Source organism: Spermophilus citellus, assembly GCF_964194105.1.
Source record: "Spermophilus citellus genome assembly, chromosome: 9".
Classification (NCBI taxonomy): domain Eukaryota; kingdom Metazoa; phylum Chordata; class Mammalia; order Rodentia; family Sciuridae; genus Spermophilus; species Spermophilus citellus.
The window spans coordinates 61127537-61155453 of NC_138191.1; the positions used below are offsets into that span (position 1 = coordinate 61127537).

General features: G+C 38.2%; 1 protein-coding gene across 1 annotated transcript in view; it reads right to left on the reverse strand.

Annotated features, from left to right (window-relative positions):
• The window catches only part of LOC308657035 (uncharacterized protein), a 42795-nt gene extending 17812 nt beyond the window's left edge, over positions 1 to 24983 (reverse strand). The window contains exons 1-2 of the mRNA XM_081308488.1: positions 24970 to 24983; positions 23745 to 23922 (exon numbers count right to left, since the gene is read on the reverse strand). Coding sequence (XP_081164614.1) covers positions 23745 to 23892 — 148 coding nt within the window. The 5' untranslated portion in view covers positions 23893 to 23922; positions 24970 to 24983. The remainder of the gene's footprint in view (positions 1 to 23744; positions 23923 to 24969) is intronic.
• Positions 24984 to 27917: the final 2934 nt, after the last annotated feature.

Consider the following 27917-nt stretch of genomic DNA (forward strand, 5'->3'; position numbering starts at 1 on the left):
GAAATTGGAGTTATTCTATCCAGAACTGACATGTACAGGCATATAGTTTGTGAACTGAACAAAGGATTCTGGTTAAAGAGGTGAATGAGAGATTAAATCTAGCTTTGGCAGTATTGCAACTATTTGGATGAAGATGTGTCTCTGTAGTTACTCAAAGGTACCTTATGCTTATCACTTCATGTACTATCAGCTAGGTTGACCCAGAACTTTCCCTAATTTTCTGAAAAAGTATGACATTCCCACTGGTAGCTCTGGTTTCAACAAGTTGTGCGGCCCAAGAAACCAGAGTTTATCCATAAAGGAGATGAGAGGAAGAGGTATCCTTCCATGGGCTTCAGGGAGAGCAACAGTAGCCATGTGGACAACATCTATGTGTATGGCCTGTGCTTCAGGCTGCCCAGAGCAATAACTGACCCCTCTATTTATCACATGTATTGAGTGTGATATTCATTCACTTAGAGAAGTCTATGTATTCAGGCCCATACGTGATCCACCAATCCTTTCAAGATCATGTCTAGAATTTAAACAAAATAATCCATTTGCTTTATCCAGCACTATATTAAGGCATACTTGAATCAATTTAGATAATCTGGTAACCCAAAAAAAAAGAAAGTCTTATCATCGTGCAACACTTACCTGGGGAGTCCAGACATCAAAAAGGGACTGCTCTGAATACCCAAGTATATCTCCCCCTCCTTACCTATCAATAGTGGCTCTAAGTTCCTGTTCTCCTGCCAGCTGATTGCCCTTCCATGGTGATTCTTTAAACTCAACCCCTTCCTTTTGTTCAAAGATCACTGCATTTTGTATGGGTCTCCAAAATGACAAGACATCATGCTCTACCTTAAATTTATTAGGATGCTTTTATTCTTTTACCCACCTTCCTCGGGCCTAAGTTTTCTCTTCCATCAAAGAGACTTAATATCCCCCATTCTACCTTTCCCACAGGAATGAAATTAGATCATCAATAAGACAAAGCCTCATCACTGGCAGATGAAGAAGAATCACTTTATATTTCCTTACAGGAGTATCTTCTTTTATACAACTGTGTTCCTTAGAGGTTTCTTATGAACAAGATCCAGAATTAAAGTCCTAGAGATGCTCACCATTTAAATAAATGTCATGGGGGGAAACTCTGTTAAATGAAGGCAAGTCTAACAGATGATCAACCCTCAATTCATCTGAGCTTCCACGCTGGACTAACTTAGATGGTGACCATAAAGATAACAATAAGTATCATGATGAAATTGTAATTCATTCAACAGTTTATGGGTTTTCAAGACACTTCCACACACCTCTCATCTGAGGCTCTTAGTGGTCAGGTATTATTATCCCCAATTACAGATGAAGAAGCTGAGGGACAGTGAGGTTAATGATTTGTCCAAGGTTACGCAGATAATGGACCTGTGCTGAAGGCTCAAACAATCTCAAAGCTCTTACCCTTGACCTCTACAAAACAGCTCAAGGACCAAAAAAACTAGGAATCATCTGTGGTCTGCAGAAATGCAAATAATTTTCTCTAAGCATTCGTGGCCTCAAAACCTTGAAATTCTAAAGCCAAAGTGTCCAACTCATAAAATTCTAAATGAATAGAAGAGACTGCAGACATCTTCAGAGCAAAACAAGCAATAAATGCAGTATCACCATGATAAAAAAAAGTGATTAAATACTAATTGTACCAACTGAGACACAATCATCAAATTTTGCTTTAACAGCTACAATTAAATAGTAGACTTATTATCTACATTATGCTTAGCTACATCCTGCCAGAATCTTTGTATTTTTGCACTAAACATGAACAAAAAGACCTTAATTCAACTTTAAGAGGATGGAAAGCAGAAGAATAAAATGGTGTCACCTGTATACCTGGTTGGGGGAGAAGCCTTCTGTGACCCTGGAGAAAACAGCCACAGCCTTAAGTTTTCAAATTTCAGTTTCAGGCATATTTTAGGCAGAGGTAAATTTCCTAATAATGAGATTCTAGATAAAACTCCTATGTGAGTTTAATTGCTCCCTGCCTCCCATCTACCACATAACACACCAAATATATATTTGGTATGTATGTATGTGTGTGTGTGTGTGTGTGTGTGTGTGTGTATGTATGTATGTATATATATATATATATGTATGTATGTATATATATATATATATGTATATATATATATATATATATATATATATAATTTGTATACACACACACACACACACACACACACACACACACGCAGGTAGTTCAGGAAGTCTACTGCCAGGAAAAGAAAAATCCTAGTGTGAGTTGATCCAAGAGCCTAGATGCCTAGAACACTTTTTTATTGATTGATAGGGCCACCTTTCAGTTCATACAAAATCAGCCTTGAATGGATGCTCCCTTCTTCCTTTGATTCTTCCTTCTTCTCGCTTTTCTGATCTTCTATCTTTCCCTAAGGTTCTAGTGCAATCTTCATTCTGCATCCCTTAGTCTGGGTCTTTCCAACCAGGAATAATGAAAAGTGGTAGAAAGAAGGATATATAGAGGACAAGATAACACCTTTCTGAATATATCTAAAGGCAGTGTACTCTTCCAAAGCCATCTTTTAAATATATTTTTATCACCTGGTTAATATTTTCCATTTCTACTCTCTTCCCATAATGGTCTCTCCCAGAAAAACAAATGTTTAAACTATATATACCTTATTGTGTTCTTAGTCATAATCCTTAGCTGGGTCAATTTTTAATGGATGGCTGTTACTTGTAAACTCCTCATCAGTATCCATTTTATGTTTATTTACTAAATTTTGATAGCTGATATAAAAAGCCAGATGTGATGAGGGCCTTGGTGAAGTCTGTGGTTGAACTGGTTTGTAATTGCTGTGTTCTGAACTTTCCGTGCAATGAAAACTCACAGAAGAATCGGACTTCCAAACTATGACTTTGCAGAGTTACATAGCATATTTTTTAAAAAACTTCCATTTTGTAATCCTTTGATATTGATTTGACCAATTACAATTCAAAGGATTTTGCAAACATCCCCAAATATGGTACATATCTTCCAAAATCTGAAATGAAAAGGAAGCATAGTATGTGTATGTGCCACAGTCAGGGGTTCTGAGTTCACACACTGTCAGCAAGAATGGACTCAATTTTTCATTTCATTCATCCAAACAAATTGTTGCATATATTGGATATTGGACATCATGCAAAGTTCTGGGAATACATCAGTGACCGGGATTAGACAGATTGAGTTCTTGCTCTTGAAATTCTCCTGCTTTAGTGGGAAGAGAGAAAAAAAAGTAAATGAACAGCCTAAAATAATTATAAATATTTTTAAGGTGTAAGAAAGAAAGAAATAGATGGCTGAGCAGAGAATTCAAGGAGCAGGATACAATCATTTTAGAAAGGAGAACTTCTCTAAACAACTGCAAAGTAAGTTGAGCAGTGAAAAGTGAGACGTTTTCATCCATGCAGAACTGGGGATAGGGTATTTTCAGGAGACAGAACCAGTAGAGTGCTGAGGAGGAACAGCACACTGAAGATTGACAGTTCAGCATGTGCATGATATCAAAAGGAAACCAGTGTACCGGAGTGTTCTCAAGAGAAAGGAAGCCAGAACTGTATTATGCAAGGCAGTGAAGGTCATAATAAGAAACATTTATCTTATTCTGAGGGGAACTAGAAGCTGCTAGAGGTTTAAATGGAGAATGATATGTTGTGGAGGAGAGGGCAAGGGAGAAATCAAGGAAAATTCCCAACCCTGACTTGGCAAACGGTGGTACCACACATTGAGATAATGAAAATTTCCCCCAGTTTCTTCTCTTCTAGTGAAAGACCCATGTGTAGTGATGTCCTTGTACCTATAAGGCCCTACAGAATTATTTTCTTTTCTTCCTAATAAACTAGCTGTAAAGAGGGTTTTTGTGCCCATTGGCATTGCTAGAGAGCCAAGAAAATAGATGAGTTGGTCCCACAGTCCTAGGGAAGGCAGAGAACTATCACTTGGTTCTCCCATCCCAGTCAAATGCAACAGCCAACAAACACCAAATGAAGTTTAATGATGTTCAAGAGAATTTTAAAACCACACAACATTAAGTCACATTTTTCCAGGGTGTAAGACCTTGGACACCAAACCTTGAGCTTGAGTTGCATTATCTGGTGAATTAAGCTGAATATATGCATTGTCCTCTAGCAGCAAATTCTTCAAAGAAAACCCAAAGCAGGGACAGCTGTCCAGTGGGGAAAGGAAACGACTCTCCTGGGAAAGGGCACAAACAGATGAACATAATGTCTGTCCCCTGGAAAACTGGCTTCTCTTCTAAAATGGGTTGTCAAAGACTCTTCCAGCCATTTAAACTCATTAAAACTTAAGGACAATGGTTCAGAGACAGACTCACCTCTGCAGAGCAGAGTGCTGCAGAGCAGAGTGCCATCTAAAAGTCATCAGTTTATGGGAGACTGTGAGGCTGCGATTTAAAGGATTAAGATAGCTTGGGGACAGATGCCATCCACACTGTATTCCATAGTATGCAGACTCTGTCTTATTCTCCATGTAGCTCTATGAAAACTCAAACAACTTTGAGTCATTGGCCGTATATTCCTCTCCAACTTGCATCACCAGTATGCTCATGCAGAGGAAAATCTGGTTATGAAAACTATTAAGGGAAACCTTGAATGGATAGACATTGCAAAAGACATACCTAAAAGAGAACTGAAAAGGGATGAAAGAATTGATCATATCTCCAGCATTTATCAAAATGCTGGAAGCACCCTTTTACTAATTTATAGAATACCATTGAGGCACAACTTCTGGGCAAAATGGAAAACATTTCAGTAAGAGGCACATAAAAGGGAGACGAGACTTTGCACTCCTTTATGGAAGAAATGTATTTTAGAATATTAATTGTAAGACAGTTCTACAAGGTATTCAAAATAATCAAGAGTAAAAACAGCAGAAATGTTAAAATTAAAAGTTAAAACTTAAAGGCTTTGGAGGATGAACTTATTTTTCTTATTAAACCCTGTGACCTATAATATGAATCATGTATTTTCCTAAAGATTAACAAAGTCAACATAATCACAGACAAAATATTGACTCTGAAAATACTTAAGTATATAATGTTGACTGGAAATTGCAAAAAAAAGATTCCATTTATGGATTAGCATCTGCCCACTTCTATAAATATAGACATACATAAGAGTATCAGGAAGGAATATCAAGTAGTTCACTAATAATTTTTCAAGTCTTAGAAAGTAGCATTTTTGAATGACCCCCAGAAGGATTAAAATATCATAAATATAGGTTCAAAGTTAGGACTGGGGATATACCTCAGTGGTAGACCACTTTTCTAGCATGCATGAGGCCCTGAGTTCAATACCTAGCACCCTGCCCCCCAAAAATCCTTTGTTTGAAAAAAAAAGCAGTTTTTCTTAAAAAATTTTTTTTTCTTAGACTAGAGATTGTCCCAAATCCTTTCCTTTTCTCTGCCTTTGCTTCTCGTATTCCACTAGCCATGAAGGAATGTGAAAAAGTAGATTTCAGCCATGAAGTCATCTTCAATATAAAGAAACTCACAAATTAGGTCAGTTGAACTTGTCTGCGCTCCTGATGTTGTTCTTGGAGATAGGAACTTTCCCTTTCTGCCATTCTTTTCCTACCTTGCATGCCCACAGGACTCTATATTTATTGATAAGACTCAACAAGTCTGCAGAATTTGTCTGGGAGCATGGCTTGATCGTAATGGACTTTTTCTGGAATACAGGGTGGTCTTGCTATCTTCCTGGTCAAGTCTTTATTTTCAGAAAAGTTTCCACTATTATCTATAAATCTTTCATGATTTCATTGGTCATATTTTATTCCCCATAAACATTAATTGCATTTATATTATATGTCCCTGTCATTCTTTTGTCACCTTTTCTTCCTTTTCTTCTGTATTTTTTATTGTGTCATAATACACATTAATTTACCATCTTAACCATTTATTTCAGTGGTTTTAAATACATCATAAAGTTAGGTGAACATCACCACCATTCATTTCTGTAATTCTTTTCATCTTGTACTAAAACAATCTCTATACCCCATTTCCCCATTGCTTCCTAGAACTTGGAAACCACCACTCTACATTCTGTGTCTATAACTTTAACCACTCTATACCATGTAAGTACAATAATAAAATACCTGTCCTTTTTGTCTGACTTCTTTAACTTATAATATTCTAAGATTTGTCAAGTCTCATAGGGATGTAGGTAGAAAAACAAATGGCAGGAAGAGAAAGTCCCTGCCTCCAAGAACAATGTAAGGAGTGCAGACAAGTTCAATTGACCTAATTTGTGAGTTTCTTTTTATCGAAAATGCCTTGATGGTTGAATCTAAATTTTCACACCTCCTTCATGGCCCAAACATCCGAAAATTTCATCCTGGTTGTAGCATATGTCAGAATTTCTTTCCTTTTTATGACTGAATGATATTTCATTATATGTACACGCCACATTGATAGACACTTGGATTTCTTCTATTTTAGCTACTATGAATAAAGCTGCTATGAATGTATACACAAACATCTCTTCAAGACACTGCTCTTAAGTCTCTTAGTTTTATGCCCAGAATTGGAATTGGTGGATCATATGATAATTCTATTTTTTAGGAACTGCCATATTGCTTTTCCACAGCGGCTGTACCATTTTACATTTCCACTAATGGTCTACACATGTATTAATTTTTCTGCATCCTCATCAACCCTCATTTTCTGAGGGTTTTTTTTTTCATAGTTGCTATACTAATGGATATGAGGTGGTAACTCACTGCAGTGTTGATTTGTACTTCTCTAATGATTACTGATGTTAGAGATCTTTTTATTGGCCATTTGTGTATCTTCTTTGGAGAAATGTCTATTCAAGCCCTTTGCCCATTTTCTTAATTGTTATATTTTGTTGTTGCGTTTTAGAGTTCTCTATATATTAAGAAAATAATAATATAAACTTTATCAGACATATGATTTGAAAATATTTCTCATATTTTTTATTCTATTGATAGTGCCTTTTGATATATAAAAATTTTAAACTTTCATGACGTCCATTTTTTTATTTTCTTCTTTCCATTTGTTACGTATGCCTTTGGTGTATTAAGAAGTCATTGCCAATCCAATGTTATGAAGTTTTTACCCTGGGTTTTTGAGAGTTTTTTGTTTTTGTTTTTTGTTTTTGTTTTTTTGTTTTGTTTTGTTTGTTTTTAGGAACAATGCAAGTACAGCTACTTTTACCACTTCTCTCTCTCTCTCTCTCTTTTTTTTTTTTTTTACCTTTACCATGTCTGTTCAACATTGCACTAAAAGTCCTAGCCAGAGCAAGTAGGTAAGAAAAGAAAAGAGAAATGAAAGGAGAAAAAAGGTAGGGGGAGAAGAAAATACATTCAAATTGGAAAGGAGGAAGTAAAATTATCCATTTGTTGATGATATTATCCTATATGATGTAAAACTCTAAGGATTCCACAGTTTCCATGAACGGTTCTCCCAGAATTTTTCCTTTTCTTTAAATTCTCTCCCTGGTCAACTCCATGCATTCTTAAGTCTTAAACTATGCACTTAATGCTTTATACACAAATGTTTCTTCTGAAATTGATAAAGGCGCTAAAAGCATGCAATGGAGGAAGGATAGCATCTTCAACAAATGGTGCTGGGAAAACTGGAAATCCATATGCAACAAGATGAAGCTGAACCCCTTTCTCTCGCCATGCACAAAAGTTAATTCAAAATGGATCAAGGAGCTTGATATCAAATCAGAGACTCTGCATCTGATAGAAGAAAAAGTTGGTTCCGATCTACATATTGTGGGGTCGGGCTCCAAATTCCTTAATAGGACACCCATAGCCCAAGAGTTATATACAAGAATAAATAAATGGGACTTACTTAAACTAAAAAGTTTTTTCTCAGCAAGAGAAACAATAAGAGAGGTAAATAGGGAACCTACATCCTGGGAACAAATTTTTACTCCTCACACTTCAGATAGAGCCCTAATATCCAGAATATACAAAGAACTCAAAAAATTAAACAATAAGATAACAAACAACCCTATCAACAAATGGGCCAAGGACCTGAACAGACACTTCTCAGAGGAGGACATACAATCAATCAATAAGTATATGAAAAAATGCTCACCATCTCTAGCAGTCAGAGAAATGCAAATCAAAACCACCCTAAGATACCATCTCACTCCAGTAAGATTGGCAGCCATTATGAAGTCAAGTAACAATAAGTGCTGGCGAGGATGTGGGGAAAAGGGTACACTTGTACACTGCTGGTGGCACTGCAAATTGGTGCGGCCAATATGGAAAGCAGTATGGAGATTCCTAGGAAAGCTGGGAATGGAACCACCATTTGACCCAACTATCGCCCTACTCGGTCTATTCCCTGAGGACCTTAAAAGAGCATACTATAGGGATACTGCCACATCAATGATCATAGCAGCACAATTCACAATAGCTAGACTTTGGAATCAACCTAGATGCCCTTCAATAGATGAATGGATTAAAAACTGTGGCATTTATACACAATGGAGTATTACTACGCAGCACTAAAAAATGACAAAATCGTGGATTTTGCAGGGAAATGGATGGCATTAGAGCCGATAATGCTAAGTGAAGCTAGCCAATCCTTAAAAAACAAATGCCAAATGTCTTCTTTGATATAAAGAGAGCAACTAAGATCAGAACACGGAAGAAGAGCATGAGGAAAAGACTAACATTAAACAGAGATGAGTGGGGTGGGAGAAAGGGAGAGAGAAGGGAAACTGTATGGAAATGGAAGGAGACCCTCATTGTTACACAAAATTACATATAAGAGTTTGTGAGGGGAAAGGGAACAAAAAACAAGGGAGAAAATTAAACAACAGCAGATGGGGTAGAGAGGGAAAATGAGAGGGAAGGGGAGGGGGGATAGTAGGGGATAGGAAAGGTAGCAAAATACAACAGTCATTAATATTGTATTATGCAAAAATGTGGATGTGTAACCGATGTGATTCTGCAACTTGTATTTGGGGTAAAAAATGGGAGTTCATAACCCACTTGAATCAAATGTATGGAAGATGATATGTCATGAGCTTTGTAATGTTTTGAACAACCAATAAAAAAAAAAAAAACAAATGTTTCGCCTCTATTCTGATCCTTTCTTCTGAAATTTATACTCGATTTCCGAAGTTTGTTTGACACCTCCACCTGCATAGACCAGAGGTATCTCACTTCATATGCTTCTTCCTAGATTCTGGTGGTTACCAATAAAACTTGGTGATGAGCTTGTAGCTGCATCATTCCAATCTCTGCCTCTGTCATAACATAACCTTCTCTCAATATTAATCTCCCTCTCCTTTCTCTTATAAATACACCTTTAATTGGATATAGTGCTACCCTAATCCAGCATGACCTCATCTCAATTTGATTATATCTGCAAACACTCTATTTTCAAATAAGGTCACATTCACAGGTAAGTGGGGGTTGGAATTTGAATGTATCTTTTAGGAGAATACAACTAATCCACTACACTGTGATAAAATACATTTTGGAAATGTTGGTTAAAGCCAAACCAGACAGGTTTCATTACTATAGAACTTCTCAGAGCCTTTAATAAACTAGTTTGAATTGTACTTTGAATCTCCATTAGGAGTTATCATTTGGAGTTTTTCTGAACTTATATGTCCACAAAACACTCTCCACATGAAGCCCTTCAAAAGATTTCTAACAACAGACTTTGAATGTTCTGCACCAGTGCTTCTGATTTTCATGTGCATATGGATCATCTGGGGATGGTATAAAAATTAGAATTCTCATTCAGTAAGTCTGGGATGGAGTTCTGAGATTCTTTATTTTTTATTTAAATTAAAATTAATTTAAAAAAATTATATGTAAGTTAACTTTTTAACAGGTGCATAAAAACTGTACCTATTTATGGAGTACCATGTTTCAAGAAAGTCTGTGTTTTCTCACAAAATTCCTGGAGCTGCTGATGCTGATGGTCTCAAATGCACTGAGAAATAATCCCCTAAGACAAAAATCTTTATTTCTACTAATTATAGTTCTTTTTCTAAACATTCTATCTTGTTTAATGACATCATCATTATTGACCCAGTAACTCATCTGGAAACTTTGGCCTCGAATTCCTTTTCCCTTACTCTTCCTCTCTCCTCCCCTCCAGTACAACTTATGGCTGAGTCAAATTTGTCTTTTGAATCTAGTACAGTGTCTCCATTTCCATTATCTTAGCTAAGGATGTTAGTCTTTCTGTGAGCTGTCAGTAGCCTCCTAACTCATCTTCTTTCCTTGCAATTTTATCCCTCGCAACTGTTGCCAGATGCAGACTTACTCAGGTCAACATCTCATGTTAAAATTTACATTGGCATGCCACTGCCCACCAAATAAAATCCCAACTTCTCAGCACTGAGACAGTCCAACTTCAGTATATTTTTCTCCTTGTGCCCACTACCAATCCATGATATAGCATATGCTGTGGTCACATTAGGCTACCCTGGAAATACCATGCATTGTTCTTACCTTTGAAGTTTGTCCAAATTCCACTCTACTATCAATATTTCTCCTCTACCCTTCCTGCATAGCATAAATTGTTCCCCAACTAGAAGTGATTTTTACTTTTTCTATGTTCCCATAGCATTTTGTTCACAACTTTGTTTGTACACCTTTAATACTGTTCTATACTGTTAATATACCTATACTAATACTGTCCTATTTATATACTTCTTTTTTATGTATCTCCTTAAGAACAGCAATTATTCACAACACATAATATGTATTTACTTATCAAAAAAACAAACATATATTTTATGAATAAGTAGGCAAATGAATGTATTGGACATAAGAGAGGCAAATGTCTCTGAATTCTTTCCAAAGTATAGAGAACAATATGAATAAAAATACAGACTACTAGAAGACAATCTCAGGCCAACCACTTCAGAGTTTTAAGGATGAGAGACCCCAGAATCTAATTTTAGCAAAAAAAAAAATGGAGACATTTTTAGCAGGCTAAAATGTCAAAACCACTGCCTAAAATGTAAAAGTAAATAGCTCATTGGTACCTCCTTGTGTTACTGATGGGTTTTAAACATTTGAGATAGAAATTCTCCTGGTCAAAGTTGATGTGTTAGTTTTTCATTGCTGTGACCAAAAGTCCTAACAACACACACACACACACACACACACACACACACACACACACACACACACAAAAGGGCATGTCCCGAGTGGCCTATTTCTTTCAGGCACACCCCACTGCCTATGGTTACCATTCAGTAGTTCATTCAAATTATTCGCCCATCGTTCGGATTAGTCCACCGATGAGGTTACAGCTCTCATCATCCAATGTTATACCTGTGAACTACATTGCCTAACACATGAGCTCTTTGGTAAACATTTTTTAGGTCTAAATCATAACAGTTAAAAATCTTATAAAGCAATGAAAAAGATTAACAAAGTGTATTTGACATCCACAAAATAGAACAAAAAAGAACAAAAATAATATAAAGAAAGTTTGGGAAATCTTCTGAGCAAAAAACTTACTATTCAGCCTGTGATGATTCTTTTTAACATTTTCTGGCCAATGACAGTTTAAAGTATGCACATGCTAATTATTTCAGTAAAGCTAGGCTATTCTAGTTGTCACATTTATCTGAGATAGAAGGATGTTTTTTTTACATTCTATTTTTTTTTTCTATGCAGTACTTAAAACCAACTGACTCCTAAATCACAGTTGAAATCACCTGCTCTTTGCTACCGAGATCCATGCAAAACTGCAGGCTATCTTGATGAATATAAGAGCTAAATGGAAGTTAAATTTGTCACATTCTTTACCATGCTGCACACTTTCAGAGTTTCATAAAATTAAAAAAAAAATCCACATAATTAGTTTAGCTTTACTCGAAAAAAAAATTTGAATGACAAGGTCAGGCTCCTGACCTTTCAGTAAATTAGAGAAGATTGCCATAAATTGCACAATATAATGAAACACCAATTTGCATATTTGCTGCTATATTAAAAGGGATCAGTTTTAGCTCACAAAGCAGAACAAACAAAAACATGCATTTTAATAACTCAAATTACTCCCAGGAAGTGACCCTCAGCAGAAAGCCTGATTATCACTACTTAATTAGAAGCCTTGGAAATCTAAATCCTCCTTTAAATCCTATTCTGGGTACAGTGAAAGATGAAGCCATGAGTTTTGTCTAAGATTCAATATTTACTCTTTACTAATATGTTTGCTGGAGAGACTTCCCAAGCATTATAAAGACATGCGAGAAAAAATTTAATATTCAAAGAAAGAGTGCACAAAACCTGTGTTGGCTTGCAGGTGCAAAGCAATTAACAAGCTGGCATTTACAGTACTTTTAATTAATTAATTAAAAATGCAAAGCTGACTTTCATTTCTTTAAATGTTTGAACATTTTATCCATCAATAATAAAGCACTACATGCTGCTGGGTGACAACATCTGGTAAATGAAAGAAGTCAGTCCAGTGTGGAAGTTAGTGAAGAGGGACTTGGAATGTGCGACTGCATCACCTCCTCCTGTCTCCTCCTCCCCCACCGGTATATTACTAAACTTAGTGTCAAATGAGAGGGGAAACGGTCTGTTGCCTACTCTGGATCATAAACTCTAAGTGACAATATTTGATGTGACATGTTAACCTTGAATGGGAATGAAAACAACAAGGCTTATTACAATTATGCTCACCATTAAGGACTTGCTGTTCTGTTTCCTTAGGGGAGCAGGGTTGTTTGGAATTGAAGCTATGTACCTCCATCTTGCTTATAAAGGTTAAAAACATAATTAGCAGAGGGAATTTCAATAATTTGCAAAAGAAGTAGGTGATGGCTTCTAATGTAATGCTGCTGTGACTAATTTTACAGCTGGACGCTGCTCAAACAATGACTTCACTATTCCCTGCAAACACATTTTTGGTCAGTACATATTTTAAAACAACACCATTAATGTACTTAATTAAAACATAAATACTACAGTGCTACCTCGGTAGGCATTCACTCAGCTGGAACTAACTGTATTTGCTTAATCTACAATTTTAAATGTATTAGCAAAAATAAATGTTGGTGAATGTAAGAGCCTGATTACATATCTTGGGTAAATTGGTGATAATGAGTCAAGAGACTTTGTGTTCATTCACATATATTAGAATAAGAATCATTATGAAATTAAAGCTAAGATTAATCCTGCTAATGACACCACAGAGCATCTGGGAATAAGATAACCCAGATGTCAGATTCACTGTGCTACTGTGCTGCTATTTGATAGAGTAACCCTTGAAGTGTTCTTCTAAGGCAGATAGCAGCTACCCCCCCCCAGTCCCAGCACTTGAAATGCAAATAAGTGACAAGATAGTCTAATAATGAGAGCAGATTCTAGCAGTAAAGAAAATGAATAAATTAAAAAAAAAAAAAACCACTCTGCACCACTGATAAGAACAAGCAGCAGGCACCCTGATGTCCTCAATTAGGGTAGATGACATCTGCTGAGCATTTCTCTCTAATAAAGCCCTCACTCGGTATTCCAAAGCACACGATTCTAACACTGTTAACATTTTAATGTCCTGGGCGTGCGTGGTAACATTAATTACAAGATGATTTGGATGACTTCTGAATCTCTTTTATGTCTTAGGCAGAAGAGAACACAGCATTGCAGCTTTGATATCATAAATAAAATGGGGACGCCTGCCAAGCATGAAAGGTATCCTGAAGTCACTCGCATCTGCTAGGTTATCCTGAACCTCTGTAGCCAGGCAGAGAGAATCCTCTGGGCATTTACAGAGGGTCAGCAGCTATGCATTTTAGGGGGAAGCAATGTGGCTCTCAAGGAGCTTTTTTCTCTTATGCTAAAGGTGAAATTTTTGTTGCTGTTTTTAATTCCTAATGAGCTTAAAGTCCAATTAATATTTTTCTAAGCACAGTTTGCCTTCCTAATAGTTATTTTCATGAGCTTTGGCAAATGTCACCAGGGCTTTCTTGTTTGTTGGCTGGGAGACAAGGGCAGTTCCTCCCCTTAGTCAACAGACTGATACAGTCTTGGCACTGTGGGGGACTCCACATGGAGAGTGGGGCAGTGGGGACATAAGACAAAAGAAATTTGGGGGGTCTCCTAGCACAGAACTGACAATCTGTAACCATCCTCCACCCAAAAAAAATTGTATTATGAAACTAGGGCACAGAGAAATTATACTACATGCTGGTGGGTTATTAAGCATCTAATAAGCCAAGGTAGAATTAGAACCTCTGTCTCACTGAACTTAAAATCCATGATCCCATCCTTCTCTATAACACCTGTGGCAGTCATGAGGACTTCTCATAAGTGATCTGGGGCTCCTCTTTTGAGGCATATGATAAGGTTTGTTTTCCTTGCCCTCCCTGAAGTGAGCACAAACATGTAAACTTGTTTGACCAGTAAAATGCAAACTGAAGCTTTAAAAGAAACTGTGGTTCCCTGGTCCCCTACATGGAATAATGGGTGTCATTCTCAGTCTGGACCTAAGGATGACTTAGAGCACAGCGCACGATCCTAATACTGGATCTGGAGAGTGAGAAAGAAATAAACCTTTGTTATTTACACCTCTGAGATTCTGAGGAGGTTGGTTAGTGCCGCATAACCTAGCCCATCCTGATGAATACAACACTATATAATGCCAACAGCCAAGTACAAACACGTAAAACCCCCAGCTGGCCTCAGGAATGGAGGAAGAAGGATGGGAAAAATAAAAGCCAGGGAAGATGTGACTCAAAAGGTGGTCCAAAAACTCTTAGACTCAGAAGAGAAGATTGCAATTTAATTAACCCTAGTGGGCACCACTGACATCATAACATGTGTGAATGGCTCCCCCTAGAGTCTTGCAGTGCCACTTCAAGATCATATGCAGTGGCCTTGTCATTTCTAGCCCTGCTGGTCTGAGAATCTGGTTCCCTGCTTATTTTACAGATTAAACCAGATTCGCAGGCTGCGCTGGTTATAGAATTCATAGCAGCAGTCAATGAGCACACATACAACCAGCCCACAAAGAGCTCAGAACATCAGGAACATTTCATCAGCAAATTTATTAGGGCACTTGGCCATGAGTCAAAATTAATTCCAGATATGACAGATTATTGTTGCTAGATCCATGTGAAATGATGTTATATAGTCATTAAAAGGATGTCTTAAACAAATGTGAAAAGAACAAGACAAAAGGCCCTTTTGGCTTTTCATAATTAACTGACTGTGGTACTGACGTGCTGCACCAGAAAAAAAGGTACATTTAAAAGAAAAGAGAAAATGAGACACAGCAATGAGGAAATATACAGTAACCTTTGGAGTCCATTCCCCTTTCTCTCTTGCAACTCTTTTCTAGCTCTGTTTGGACTCAGCGAAAAATTCCAATTCTCTAATGCTGACTCTCCCTATTCAAAGGAACACAGTTTGATAGAATAACAGCTGAACAGCAGGATCAAAGTCCCCAGTACCGATCAAAAGTCCCCTAGGATATCCCCCAAGTGTGCAGAACTAGAGATCTGGACAGCACCTACAGAATGAAAACAGTTAACAAAACTTCCTTGGACAGGTCCATAAGGGCTCTCAAGCAGACCAACTACACATAGCTTCCGCATCCCCACCTCACTAACCCTCGGACATTTCCCAATGGTTGGGCTCACCCAGGGAACATCAGAGAGGGTACAAATCAGCCCACTATTTGGCAGCCCATTTCTGCCTACAAGAATGCTGATTTGTAAGAGTGGGAACATCTAAGAAAGTTCAAACATTGATAAGGAAAGGGCAACTGCTCCAAAAGAAGGAGTGAAAAACAGTTTAGCAGCTTCCACAACTGCAAAGTTAAGATACAATTAGATTCATAGGCATTTCCAACCCAGTAACTCCCCAATGAAAGGGACCAAATCATAAAGTTTATGCTCTGGAAAATGTCATACCTGATGCAAGTCATCTTGAGATTTCATTCCACTGTGACTTTGCATATCATCCTCCAAGACACAACTCAAGCCTGTGCATGAATCCCCCTTGGCCCCACTCACCCAGAGGTGGGCTGCCCTCTTTTACTCTAGGCTTCTCTCAGATTCACTCTAGGATTGTAACTTCACAACATCTGCCTCTTCAGCTAGACACATGACCCCTGAGGATACTGTTGGCTTCCCCAGCTCCTGGTAGGGTGGCAAGCACAAGGGAAGCTTTATATCCTTCTTACTGAAAGTGTCTTGAATATCGATAGAGGACGTAGATCCCAGAGGCTGTGCCATCTTGGAAGATAAATATCGCCCTGTGTTTTGTTTTCAGGTGCTTAAGACCTGGTTCAACTCTCTCTTCTGACAAACATATAATACTTTATCTCTTCCTTTCCTGAGGCTTTGGTATCACCACTATACTTTCCCAGATCCTTTTTTAGTTTCTTAATAAGGTGTCCTTAGATAAGCCTCATCCAATTAGCATTATTTTGTGCCTGGCTGTGACAAGATAACTGAAAAATCAATGAAAACAAAGGCTGAATGGCCTGAGTTCTCCTGACTGAGTGGGCTCCTAGGTGTCTTTTACACAGAGTAATTTATGGAAACATCCTTTAAATACAGACATTTCCATCTGTTTCACCTTCACTCTTGAGGGAACATGAACTAGAAGGATATTCAGTTTTCAGCCTAATATTTTAACCTCTTCCTCTCAATATTTGGAACTCTTGGCCCCACATCTTTGAAAAATATCTCAAGGGCCAGAGATAATAATAACAACTACTCTATTGTTTGTCAACCTGGTGCTGGATTCTTTGCTCAGGATTTCAAAGGCTCAGTGAACTCTGTCTGGTGAGGAAGACATAAAAGTTATTTAAGAAATAAGTGCTGAGTAGAGATACAGTCACCACTGAGGCAGAAAGATGTGGGGGACCAATTGAGGGGTACTTGCACTTAGTTATAAGGGAAGGTGAGAGAAGGAAAAGTAGGCAGACAATGGAGGAAAACCAAAGGCAAGAGAGCAAAGGGGGTATTTTGAGAGATCTGACAAAGGAACAGTGAGAACAGAAGATGTGGCAGGAAACAATTGTGAAAGGGTATGAGGGGGCCATGCCCTGTGGAGATTGGGTACCATGCTGAAGAGTTTGACTTTACTGATAATGGGGAGCTCCGGATGTTTGGGGAAATAGATGACATAATTCCACCCAGGTTTTGAAAGAATATTTTCAAGGATATTGAGGAAGGAGGGACTACTAGAGGGATCATTTGGAATATTTTGCTGAAGGCCTAAGTCAATAAATCCATGAGATTTTATTTATTTATTTTCTAATTAGAAAAAGAACAAATGGATTTTCTAGGTAATAATTTTTGAAATGTGAAAGAGAATTTTAGCCATTTAGCTTTAAAAATGTTGTAAACACTGGGCTTCTCTTCTAGAACATGCTCAATGCTGACAGCAGATGGGGGCCCTGCAGTCAAGCAAGGAAGAGAGGAGAGAGGTTAAAAAAAATTATCAAAATGCAGTGTGTATGTCATCACTGAGGTTTGTACATAAAATGTACTTGAGAAAAGGAAGGATGGATAAGAAGACTCAGATAGTTTCACAAAGGCAAACTGAGATGGGTTGTGAAGTATAAATAAGAGTTCATCAACCAAAGTGAAAAGAAAACCAAATTTGATTTAAGGAATTTAAAAAAAGCTCAAATTATGGCAATGAGGGTCTAGTTCAGAGGGATGAAGACAATCTTCCCAACATCATCCTGAGGTTTAAGAATACCTCTACAACAGCAATATTTCTTTTAATTAGCTTTCATGAACCTGATATTCATGGAGTTTGTCTTTTACCTTTTTAAGAAGTTATCTCTTATTTTTACTTCCTAGAATTGGAAATTCGATATTTAAACTTCTCATTCAACTGAAATTTATTTTATTTCTAGTTCAAGGAATGGGCCAACTAGTCCTATTTTTCAGGATTCATTGATGAGTTCATGTCACTTCTACTGCCTCAAAATTGGAGAATGTTAACCTTTGTGTCTATATTAATTTTCTCACCCCTGCATCAGGATCACTTGGACCAATATATAGACTTATTCCATCCACCCTAGCCATCTAGAATCTTATCTAATGAAATATGAATATCTCTCCACAGCAAACATGGCACCACAACTCTGCTACTCCAGGGCAGTCACTAGATATTGCTTGTTATAAGTCTAATGGTATATAAGGACATTTTAATCTGTATGTTAACTTGTGTTCCTGAAATGACATATCATATAGAGAATTCAATCCAAGAGTTCTAGAGAAAAGTGGCCCCAAAGGACCCTATTAAACGTGGCATCACAAACCTGAGCTGTTAATTACTTGACCTGTTCCCCTTGCGCCCCGTGTTATTTCCTGATATTTTTCTAACTCTTCTTGGCAAACAACCTGTGCAGTAACTCATTTAACCACAGTTGGTTCTTTACTGTTTCTCTTCTTTCCTTCTTTGGGTAAGAGAGCTCCTTTAATAAAAGTGAATGTCTCAGAGGAAACCTCAATCCTTCTACCTCCCTCTGCTGCTGCACTTAATGCTGTGTGTTTAACACCACCTTGGGGATTACACTTAAATCCTGGGAAATCTTCACGCAGCAACACACTGGCAACAGGAAACGCTCCCTCCCTGGAGATCTCAGGGACAGGAGAAGAGCCAGAGTGTTGGGCTGCTTGAGAGAGGTAGACATGGAGCTGAGAAGCCAGCCCAGAGTGGTGTGGAGATGGCCCACCCCAGCACCCAGCAGCCGGCACTTCTACTTCTCTAATGACCAGGTTTCCACAAAGAAATTAACAGACATGGTCTCAGAGAGATATAGGTGGTCTTCTTACCATTTATTTTCATCCCTGCCTGCAGTAAAGATCTGATTGATGCCAATCCAGAGAGGGAATTTTGGCGATTTTTTCTGATCCTTTCTGTACATGAGATTCATCATCAATCACTCAGTATAGGATTTAATAAATTTTACTGGGGGCTTCTTCATTGTCTCTGACCAGATTCTGTCTTGCTAAAGCTAAAGCATAGTCCAGTTTTGCTCTCTCTTCATGGCAAAAGCAAAGAGGTGAAGTTTAGCTGGGGTTTAGGAAAGAATTTTGCACACACTGTTTTCTTTATATAAAATGTGCATATATCACTACCCTAAGTATATGTATGAAGAAGACCCAAATTGGTGTGAATATACTTTGTATACAAACAGATATGAAAAATTGTGCTCTATATAGGTAATATGAATTGTAATGCATTCTGCTGTCATATGTAACAAATTAGAATAAAAATATATAAATAAATAAAATTAATTAAAAAATTTTTATTCTAATTTGTTACATATGACAGCAGAATGCATTACAATTCATATTACATATATAGAGCACAATTTTTCGTATCTCTGGTTGTATACAAAGTATTTTCACACCAATTTGTGTCTTCATACATGTACTTTGGATAATAATGTCCATCATATTTCACCATCGTCTCTAACCCCATACCCCTTCCCTTTCCCTCCCACCCCTCTGTCCTATCTAGAATTCATCTAAAAAATTTAAAAAATAAATAAATAAAATGTGTATATATTTAAGAAAGCATTAATCCCAGAAGCAGCTGCAGAAACATTGTTTAATGTTAATTACCACTTAGACGAACCTCAAAGAATCAAAGCGCATTCTTTATTCTACAAAAATTTGCTTGGCATTGACTCTGCACCCAGTCAGTTCTGGATCTGGTGTTATTATCATTGCATGTCAGATGACACGTTCTTAATAAGGCTCTTTTAAAAATACAGTATCAATTTTTATTACAAATGGATCACTGACTATTGGCAAGGATTCTTTGGAGTACAAAACAAATATTTAAAAAGAAATAAAAAGAGAAGTTTTGTTTTATAGTTACACTCTTAATAAAAGGTCATGAACACTGGCTGCAGTGGTTAATTATGTCAAATAGGAGAATTTTTATGATGCAGTGAAACAAAAGATTTGTTTGCTATACTCTTCCAAACCAGAAATCCAGCTGATGGTTTGTATGTATTCCGACTCTGCTTTTGTAAGGAAGTTCAAGGACATAAACAAGTGATAAACCAAATAAACATTTTTCCTTCAAAAATCCATTTTGAATTTTACCACCTGAAATACCAGGCTTAAGAAAAGACAGTTTTGATCTGAAAGAACAAAAGCAAAGCTATGCTGAAATATCTGTGATGGGTTCAGTCTGTTTAAGTATGGGGGGTGGCAAATATGCTGTTCCATGGCAACATCACTTATTGCCCCACATGCAGAATGAAAGCAGTACTTCACACTACTTCATGACAGAGAGGTTACAATCTCCCAGACTTCCTGTACTGTGTCATAGTCTAAGGTTTCCTTCCAACCTCTCTATTGAAGTTGGGTCTACTTTGGTCTCCAACTCTTGTCAAATGCATGATAAACTCTTCGTATAAGAGCAAACTACTTGGTTTACTTAGAAGTATAATAAAAAAAGAAAAGTTGTCCTTAGGACAACTCAGGAATTCATAAAACTTAAGGAAAGTTGAAAAATCATGAACATTACATTTTCACATTAAAGAAGCTGATATGACAGAATTAAATATTGCAAATTTTTTGCTTTGGTTTGGACAATTTGGTATTTCCCCTCCCTTGGGAAAGCCATGAGTGTGGGAATGCATAACAATTGTGGCTAACCTAAGACATCATGTCCTGTTTGATCTCACACTTAGAATCTTGGTAGAATGTGATACAAAGCTAACCTAATTATCTGCATTAGCTTTTTTATTTTAAATGAGACTTTGGATTTTTAGGCTAACTTGCATATTTCTCATCACAGAGGCAATAGAGTCCACCTGTTCATGAGCAATTTCCTCATTGGTGCTGACAGCAAAGCTGGTGCAGTAACTCTTATTTAACCACAGTTGATTATTTACTGTCTCTCTTCTTTCCTTCTTCAGGTAAGAAAGCTTCTTTAATACAAATAAGCATCTCAGAGGAAACCTCAATCGGTCTGCCTCTCTCCACTGCTGTATTAATGGTGTGCATTTTACACCACCTGGGGGATTTTATGGGCGTATCCTCATCTCCACCATCCATTCTCCCAAAGTTTATTGAACACCAGCTCTATGTCAATATTGTGATGAACACAAAGATAAATAATAAGTGTATGTCCTCAAGCCAAAGTCTAATACTAAACACCAAGGAAATGGAGCCACTTCCTAGGTTATAAATGTACAGCCATAACTTGGTGAACAGTGACTCAGTTTACTCAAAAGGAACATCACTCTTCCATCTTCTTGGTCCATATGTCAGGTGATTCACACAGTGAGTGTTTCCAGGGCAGACCTGTCATTCACCATCACGTAGCTACCTATTATTTAAACCCTGGAGAACCAAACGCCTTAGAAAGATGCAACAAGGAGGCTGCGTAGGTTTTCCTGAGCTCAGGATTTCAGTGGACAATGGTCCTACCATAGTCCAAGCATGGCCATTCACCACTCATCCCCCTCCAGGATTACCATTCCAAATCATATTGTTTTTAAGACCAAAATTTACTCAAAACCAAATATAGACAACTCTGGAGAATAATTAGTTTATTATCCTTCTGAGGCCATCAAATGGTTCTGATCTTGGCTTTTTTTATTTTTAGGGTCAGGGCTGCAGATCAGTGGCAGAGCACTTGCCTGGCATGCTCAAGATCTTGGATTCAGTCCCCAATATAAAAAAATAATCTGTTATTGCAATAGCATACCATTGGCCCACTTTCCACTTTCCAATTTTTTGATAATCATTGAAAACTGTTCTTTTACAATAGCTGCTTTTCAGATGGGAAAAGAACAATATGGGGCACTTAAACCAAAGGAATGGAGACTTGCCCTGCTGCCACTAGCATCTCTGCCTGCTGGTATTTAGAGCAACAAAAGACAAGCAATTTTTTTAAACTTAGATGTTGCCTTAGATAATTGGTCCTGATTGTCAGAAAGGATATTCTAAATCTACAGCTATTACATTTTGTAGTACAGACCCAGCTCTTAACTGATTCATAAATAATCATCACAGGGACCTAGCAGCTACATTCATTTACCTTGGTTCACATATCATCACAGTTCACCTTGGAGGTTATGACACACCAGGATTTAGGATTTGCTAAAGCCGAACATGCTGCAGCTGTTGAAGGTTTTGAGTTTTGTTTTACGATGAAGTCAAGAATCTAGCTACATCTATTTTACCATTTTTCCAGATTAGCATTATTATATGGAGTACAACTTTGGACCCTTGATCACACATTTGTTTTGACATTAGAACAGATTAAAAACTCTTTTCTGAGTTGAAATCTTGACCTACCTACAGATACTCTCTTGGCTGCTCATCTAAAGCAGAGACAGCCCTTCTCTCCAGGCCGCCTTCCTTGTTCAACTTCCACAGGGAATCTCAACCTTAGCCCTTGCTTAATTGTCTGTTAAAAGAGACATAACTATTTACGTGGCACCGTATACCAGCTGTGCTGAGATACTTTTCAGGGAGTACATCTCAGCAAATCCTCAGCTGAAAGGAATGACATTTGGAAGCCTTTCCTAGAGGAAAGAGTTGATCCATCTCTCCAGGATCTCTAAATTCTACTACTGGGTTAAGCCAGGTCACAGAGAACTGGGTACTTGGACAGCATTTGTTTCTTTTGACTACAGCAAAATGGTTTTACTGAAATTGCATTTTGGCAAGAAGCAACTGGGGTCTATTTTCAGGGAGTAAATTTAGGCAGTATGGATATCTTTGAAAACAAAGAATTGAGAAACATTTAGGTAATAAAATCTTTTGGCACTTGATTGAATATGAAGAGAAAGAGAATAAAGACCAGATTTCCGATATCAGTGATCTGATGGATGATGGTATATTTGATGTTAATGGATGGGCACCAACTGGGGAGGTACAGGATTCAAGGTGCATGTAAAATATCCAAGTATTAATGTCTGCATGCATTTGAATAAATGGATCAGAAGTCAGAAAAGAAATTAGTTCTAGAACAGTGGGCCAAGAAAAAATCTGAGCAACAGATTGTGTAAGTAGGACACTACTTACACAAGAAAATTGAATGATACATCAACCACATTAATATTTGTAAATAAGGAACCATTTACTATGAATGGCATGAAATGGATAATGTGATCATTAGAACTAGAAATAAGAGAGCTCAGCAATTTTATTAACACTCAACAATAACAGTTTCAATAACATTAACAATAAATAAATTATTTGAGTCTGGCAGTATTAACATCAACTATGTGTATTTTATTGACTTATACCTCAAGAATATTTCAATGATGAGGGAGAAAACTAGACTGTTTCATTAAAAGAAAACTATGATTTCAAAGTGGGCATCTACTACTCAAGGAAAAATATTTTCATGAATATACAGCAAATTATTAATACTAAATATCTTTTAGGCCCATGGGTAAGAAGGCACATCCTTTTTCTTGTACATTTTTATAGGAGTTGAGGTTTATCTAATGATAAAGCATTTTTAAACATAAAAAAATCGATTAAAAGAAAACAAACCTATCTTTCTAATAATTACCCTTTCTCTGCTGCTTTCCTAAATCTTCAGCTCCAGTTTAAAGGCAGCTGTTTTTACTTTACCTATCTGAGTTAGTTTGACCAGTAAACGAGAAGAATCTTGGTTTTAGGGGAAACAATGTGACACCCCACCACCACCATCCGCATAAGAAACTAGAGCACAGCCTGTCCTTTGGCGGACTTCTGCTTCTCTACAGGGGATTACTCACCAGAAATGGGAAGCAGACTCCTGCTGAATCCACTTGCTGTCACCCACAAGCAGCCCAGGCCCTCAGTGCCCTCTAGCCAAGTAGAAATGGAGCTTTTTGTCGATTTCAGCAGCCGCCTCCTCTCCTGCTCAGTCTCTCCTGAGGCCATTCCTTCCTGCCGAGCTCTAAACTTGCAGTTCTGCAGAGACAGTACCTGGGACTGAAGGGTCAGCCCCCTAGATCAAGAGGGCTTCTGCCCCTTGGCCCTGCAGGGCTGTTAGTTTCACATTTGCAGATAGAAACTTGCCCCCTGTTGCTCACACTGATGAACCTAATGGTTTCCTGGCATGCCAAGGTTCACAGCCATCTGCTCTGCTGGCAGTATGCCCACATCAGAGGTGGTGTGCCATGATCAAATGGGGGTTGGGGTGTGTGGATAGCAACCAAGGAGAGTTTTCAAGAGTAAGCCCAGCAAATGCAATGATGCCTTATTTGCAAGAAGACCTCCTGGTAGCTAACAAAGCTGAATCAGGAACACACGGCTGCATTACAAGGCAACACATCTACTGGCGGTGGTCGGCACAGTATCTTTAAGCCCAGTATTTATTCTGAATCCCTTTTTCTAATTGGTCACCAGATGTGGTATTTTGAGTGTAGAGGAGGTAAAGCCTAGTTGACAAGACTTTCTCTGGGTGACCACACATAGGACAGACGATAGCACCATGTGTGGAAGAGCCCTCTCTGAAATATGTAGGTAGCAGTTTATTAAGCTGTCACCAGGGCTGTCCAAGCTTCATAGCTGAGAAATGTGCCTTTCCATGGGCCTCCTAGATGTGGTTGCATACATGTAATTACATGAGACATAGTTGTACTGAAAAATAATGTGTTTCTTATCTGAAATTCTAATTTAGTTGATAGGATCCTATGTTTTTATTTACTAAATCTGGTCATGCTACTCTTAGACCAAGCTGAAAATAAGAGACAAGGAAGTAAAATGAAGAGATTTGGAATGAGAGTAGGACAGTCAACAGAAATAGACTCATGGTGGCTTGAAGAAATCACCCCTTATCTGAAAACACCCTCTTACCTGTGCATGAACTGCCTTGGATTGTCGGAGGACATTAATAGTTGAGTCTTGCTTCAAATGCCAGTAGCATTTAAAGCCTTTTCTCAAGCTTTTTCTTCCATCATGCCTCTACACACACACACACACACACACACACACACACACACACACACACCTCACCTCCAGCCTACTGGTAGCTGCAACCCCCTATGCAGCCCAATCTCCACAGCTACCTAGAATGGTTTTCTTCTTCACTTGTATTCATTCATGTGAGACAAGGACTACAAGGGAAAAGAACAGTCACTTCACTTTCAGAGGCAGTTCAACCTCAGTTTGAATCCCGGTTTGCTACTTACTAACTGCAAATCCTTGGGCAATTCTCTCCATCATGTCTTAGATGGCAATTCCAAGTTTTCTTTTCTCATCTTCAAAGCCTGAATCATGATCCTACTATACAGAGTTATTGTAAGAATTAAAGTGATGATATACTAAAGCAAATTGCATGGCACATGGTAGTTACTCAAAAGTAATAAGTTACTATTGCTACTGTTGTTGATGTCATCATTACTGTCATTCAAGGCCAGCTCACAAGCAAAGAAATGCAGGAGTTGACTGCCCAATTTTGAATCCTGGGTCATTCTTTTGTAAGTTGTATGACCTTGGCAAGTTACTCTGTTTAGCTGTGCCTCAATGATCTCAGATATAAAATGCATGCCAGATCTGGCAAATAGGAAGTGCCACATAAGTATTAACCATTATTATTGCCCTCCATGAAGTGTTCCCAGCCTACTCCATACAAGGATGGTGCAACTGCTCTCTGACTTTCTGTAACACATTACCAGCTTCATGCATAGTACGTCTGGTTTTCCCAGCTCTGCCTAGCACCTAGTAGAAGCTCACTGAACAATGATGAAGATCATGAGGAGAAAGCAAGTACATGAGACACTGATCTAAGCAGACACCAAGATGAGTGCTCCTGACCACAAGCAGGGGCATAGGGGGACAGTCAGCCAGCAGCTTACCTCTTTCCCCGCCCACTGCTCTGGAAGCTGCCACACATATGCTCTTTCATTTAGTGTCCTAGCAACCTAAGAAATAACTTTTTGTTTTCTGCTTTACAGATAAGGAAACTCAAGCTTCAAGAGGTTCTGTTGCCCCCTTACTTTGTGCAGACTGTAAGATATTTCACGATAAATCATTGGGCAACCTGATGCTGCAGCCAGCACCCAAGGCTACCATGCTATTGTCTGTGGACAATGACTTACACAGCTGAGCCTTGGCTTCTTCCGATGGGAAGCAGAGATGATAACAGTACCTCTTAGAATTACAGTGAGGATTAACAAGGGCAAGTGGTGTGCAGGGCCTTGCCCAGTACCTGGTATACATTCACCGCAGACTTGTCCAGTGTCGGGTGTTAATAATAGTATTGAATATCATAGACTCACTCCAAAGCTCTTAACTGCATCTCTGTTATGCCAATCAAACATAGACCTGAAAAAAAAAAAACACAAAGAAAACAAAAGCCAGGACTGGCTCAATAGCAAGGAACATTTTAGGTTTTCCATGGTCTTTCCTAAAGGAGGCTTTACCCTTGAACTGTGGTTCTGTAGCACATTTCTGACTAAGGAGCTTGGGAGCCCACACTCAAGGGCAGATTTTCTCTGAGATGAGGGCTCAGGTCTCCTGAGGTGAGGACCCCACAGAACCATGAGGAGCAAGAATCAGATTCAGAATCCTGGCATCTCCTTCGCCACAGATGTGGGCTCCAGCTCTCCAAGGAGTTTGGCCAAATCCTGAGAGGCTCATGGTCAGGAGTGGGCCTCCCATGTGGACTATAGTGGCTGTGTTTGACATAACACTTACCTATTTTTCCCCACAGAAAAGGACTATGGCAGCATGGGCTCTGACCTGGTTTACCCTCATGTGCTCTTCAGCCATTTACCAATTCCTTTTCAACTTGAGTTGTTTAAATCCATGACATAGGTGAATAATAGTTACTCACAAGAGCTAAAGACGAAACTGAAGTGACATTATGCAAAAGCCAGGTTCACAGTAAGCACTCAATATTTAATTTATAAGCATGTTCATTGATACACTAATGTGAGGGTTCTAATAGCTTTACAATCAAAAGTTCGTTTGATACTCGTAATAATCTTATGAAGGTGGGCATCATTTTTAGCTCCGTTTTACAGATAAGGATACTGGGTTATAGAGAAGCTAAACAACTTTCCAAGGTGACACAGACAATATGTGATAGGTAAGATTTGATCTTAGGCAAATTTCATACTTTTAGTCACTACTTCAAGTATAAGTTCTCCCCTTCCCCATTGCTGACTTTTCTCTTAGAACTCTTAGGAAAAAAATTATGGTGTCAACAGTCTTTCCCCAAAGTGACATGTTGGGAGCCCAAATCACTACCCCTACGTGGTAATAACCAGGACGGTTGTAGAGAAGAAAAACAGTGTTAAAGTCTTTAGCAAAGCACTTCATGATGCAGCTCCTGCCTAATTCTTCACCATCCACAATTCCACAAAATCCCTTTGCTCCAAAGGTGACCTTTTATTCTCTTTCTTCTTTCTAATGTGACTGCTCCATATCCTTAAATCTCTGATCCGGTCTCCTGCTACCACTGCATCACACATGCTTCTAGGTATCTGAAAATTTCTTCTCTGCCCCCCTCATTGTCTCCCTCTTCCTTTTAACTCCTATCAATTCTTTCGTGCATTCTTTTACTAAGCAGGTCTTCCCTGATCCTTAGAGATTAGATGACCATTCACCATCCTTCCCATAATATACAGGCAATTTTTGACACACTGGACCACAATAATTGATCGCTTTCTTTGTTACCTGTACTTAAATATGAGCAGGGATTGTCTCCTATTCATCACTGTATCATCAGTAGCTGGCACTGTGTCTGTCATGAAGCAGGACTCTATATACATTTATTCCATGAACAAACAAAGGTTTGGAAGGTCTCTGTCTGCCCTCCAACTTCTGTTTCTCTCACTTCATCCATAGACATACAGTGTCTGTACAGAGAGGCAGAAAAAGCTGTTGGAAGGATCAAAAATAAACCTCAAATACTCAGGAAATGGTATGGAAATGGATCATTTTGGTTTACCAGTTCC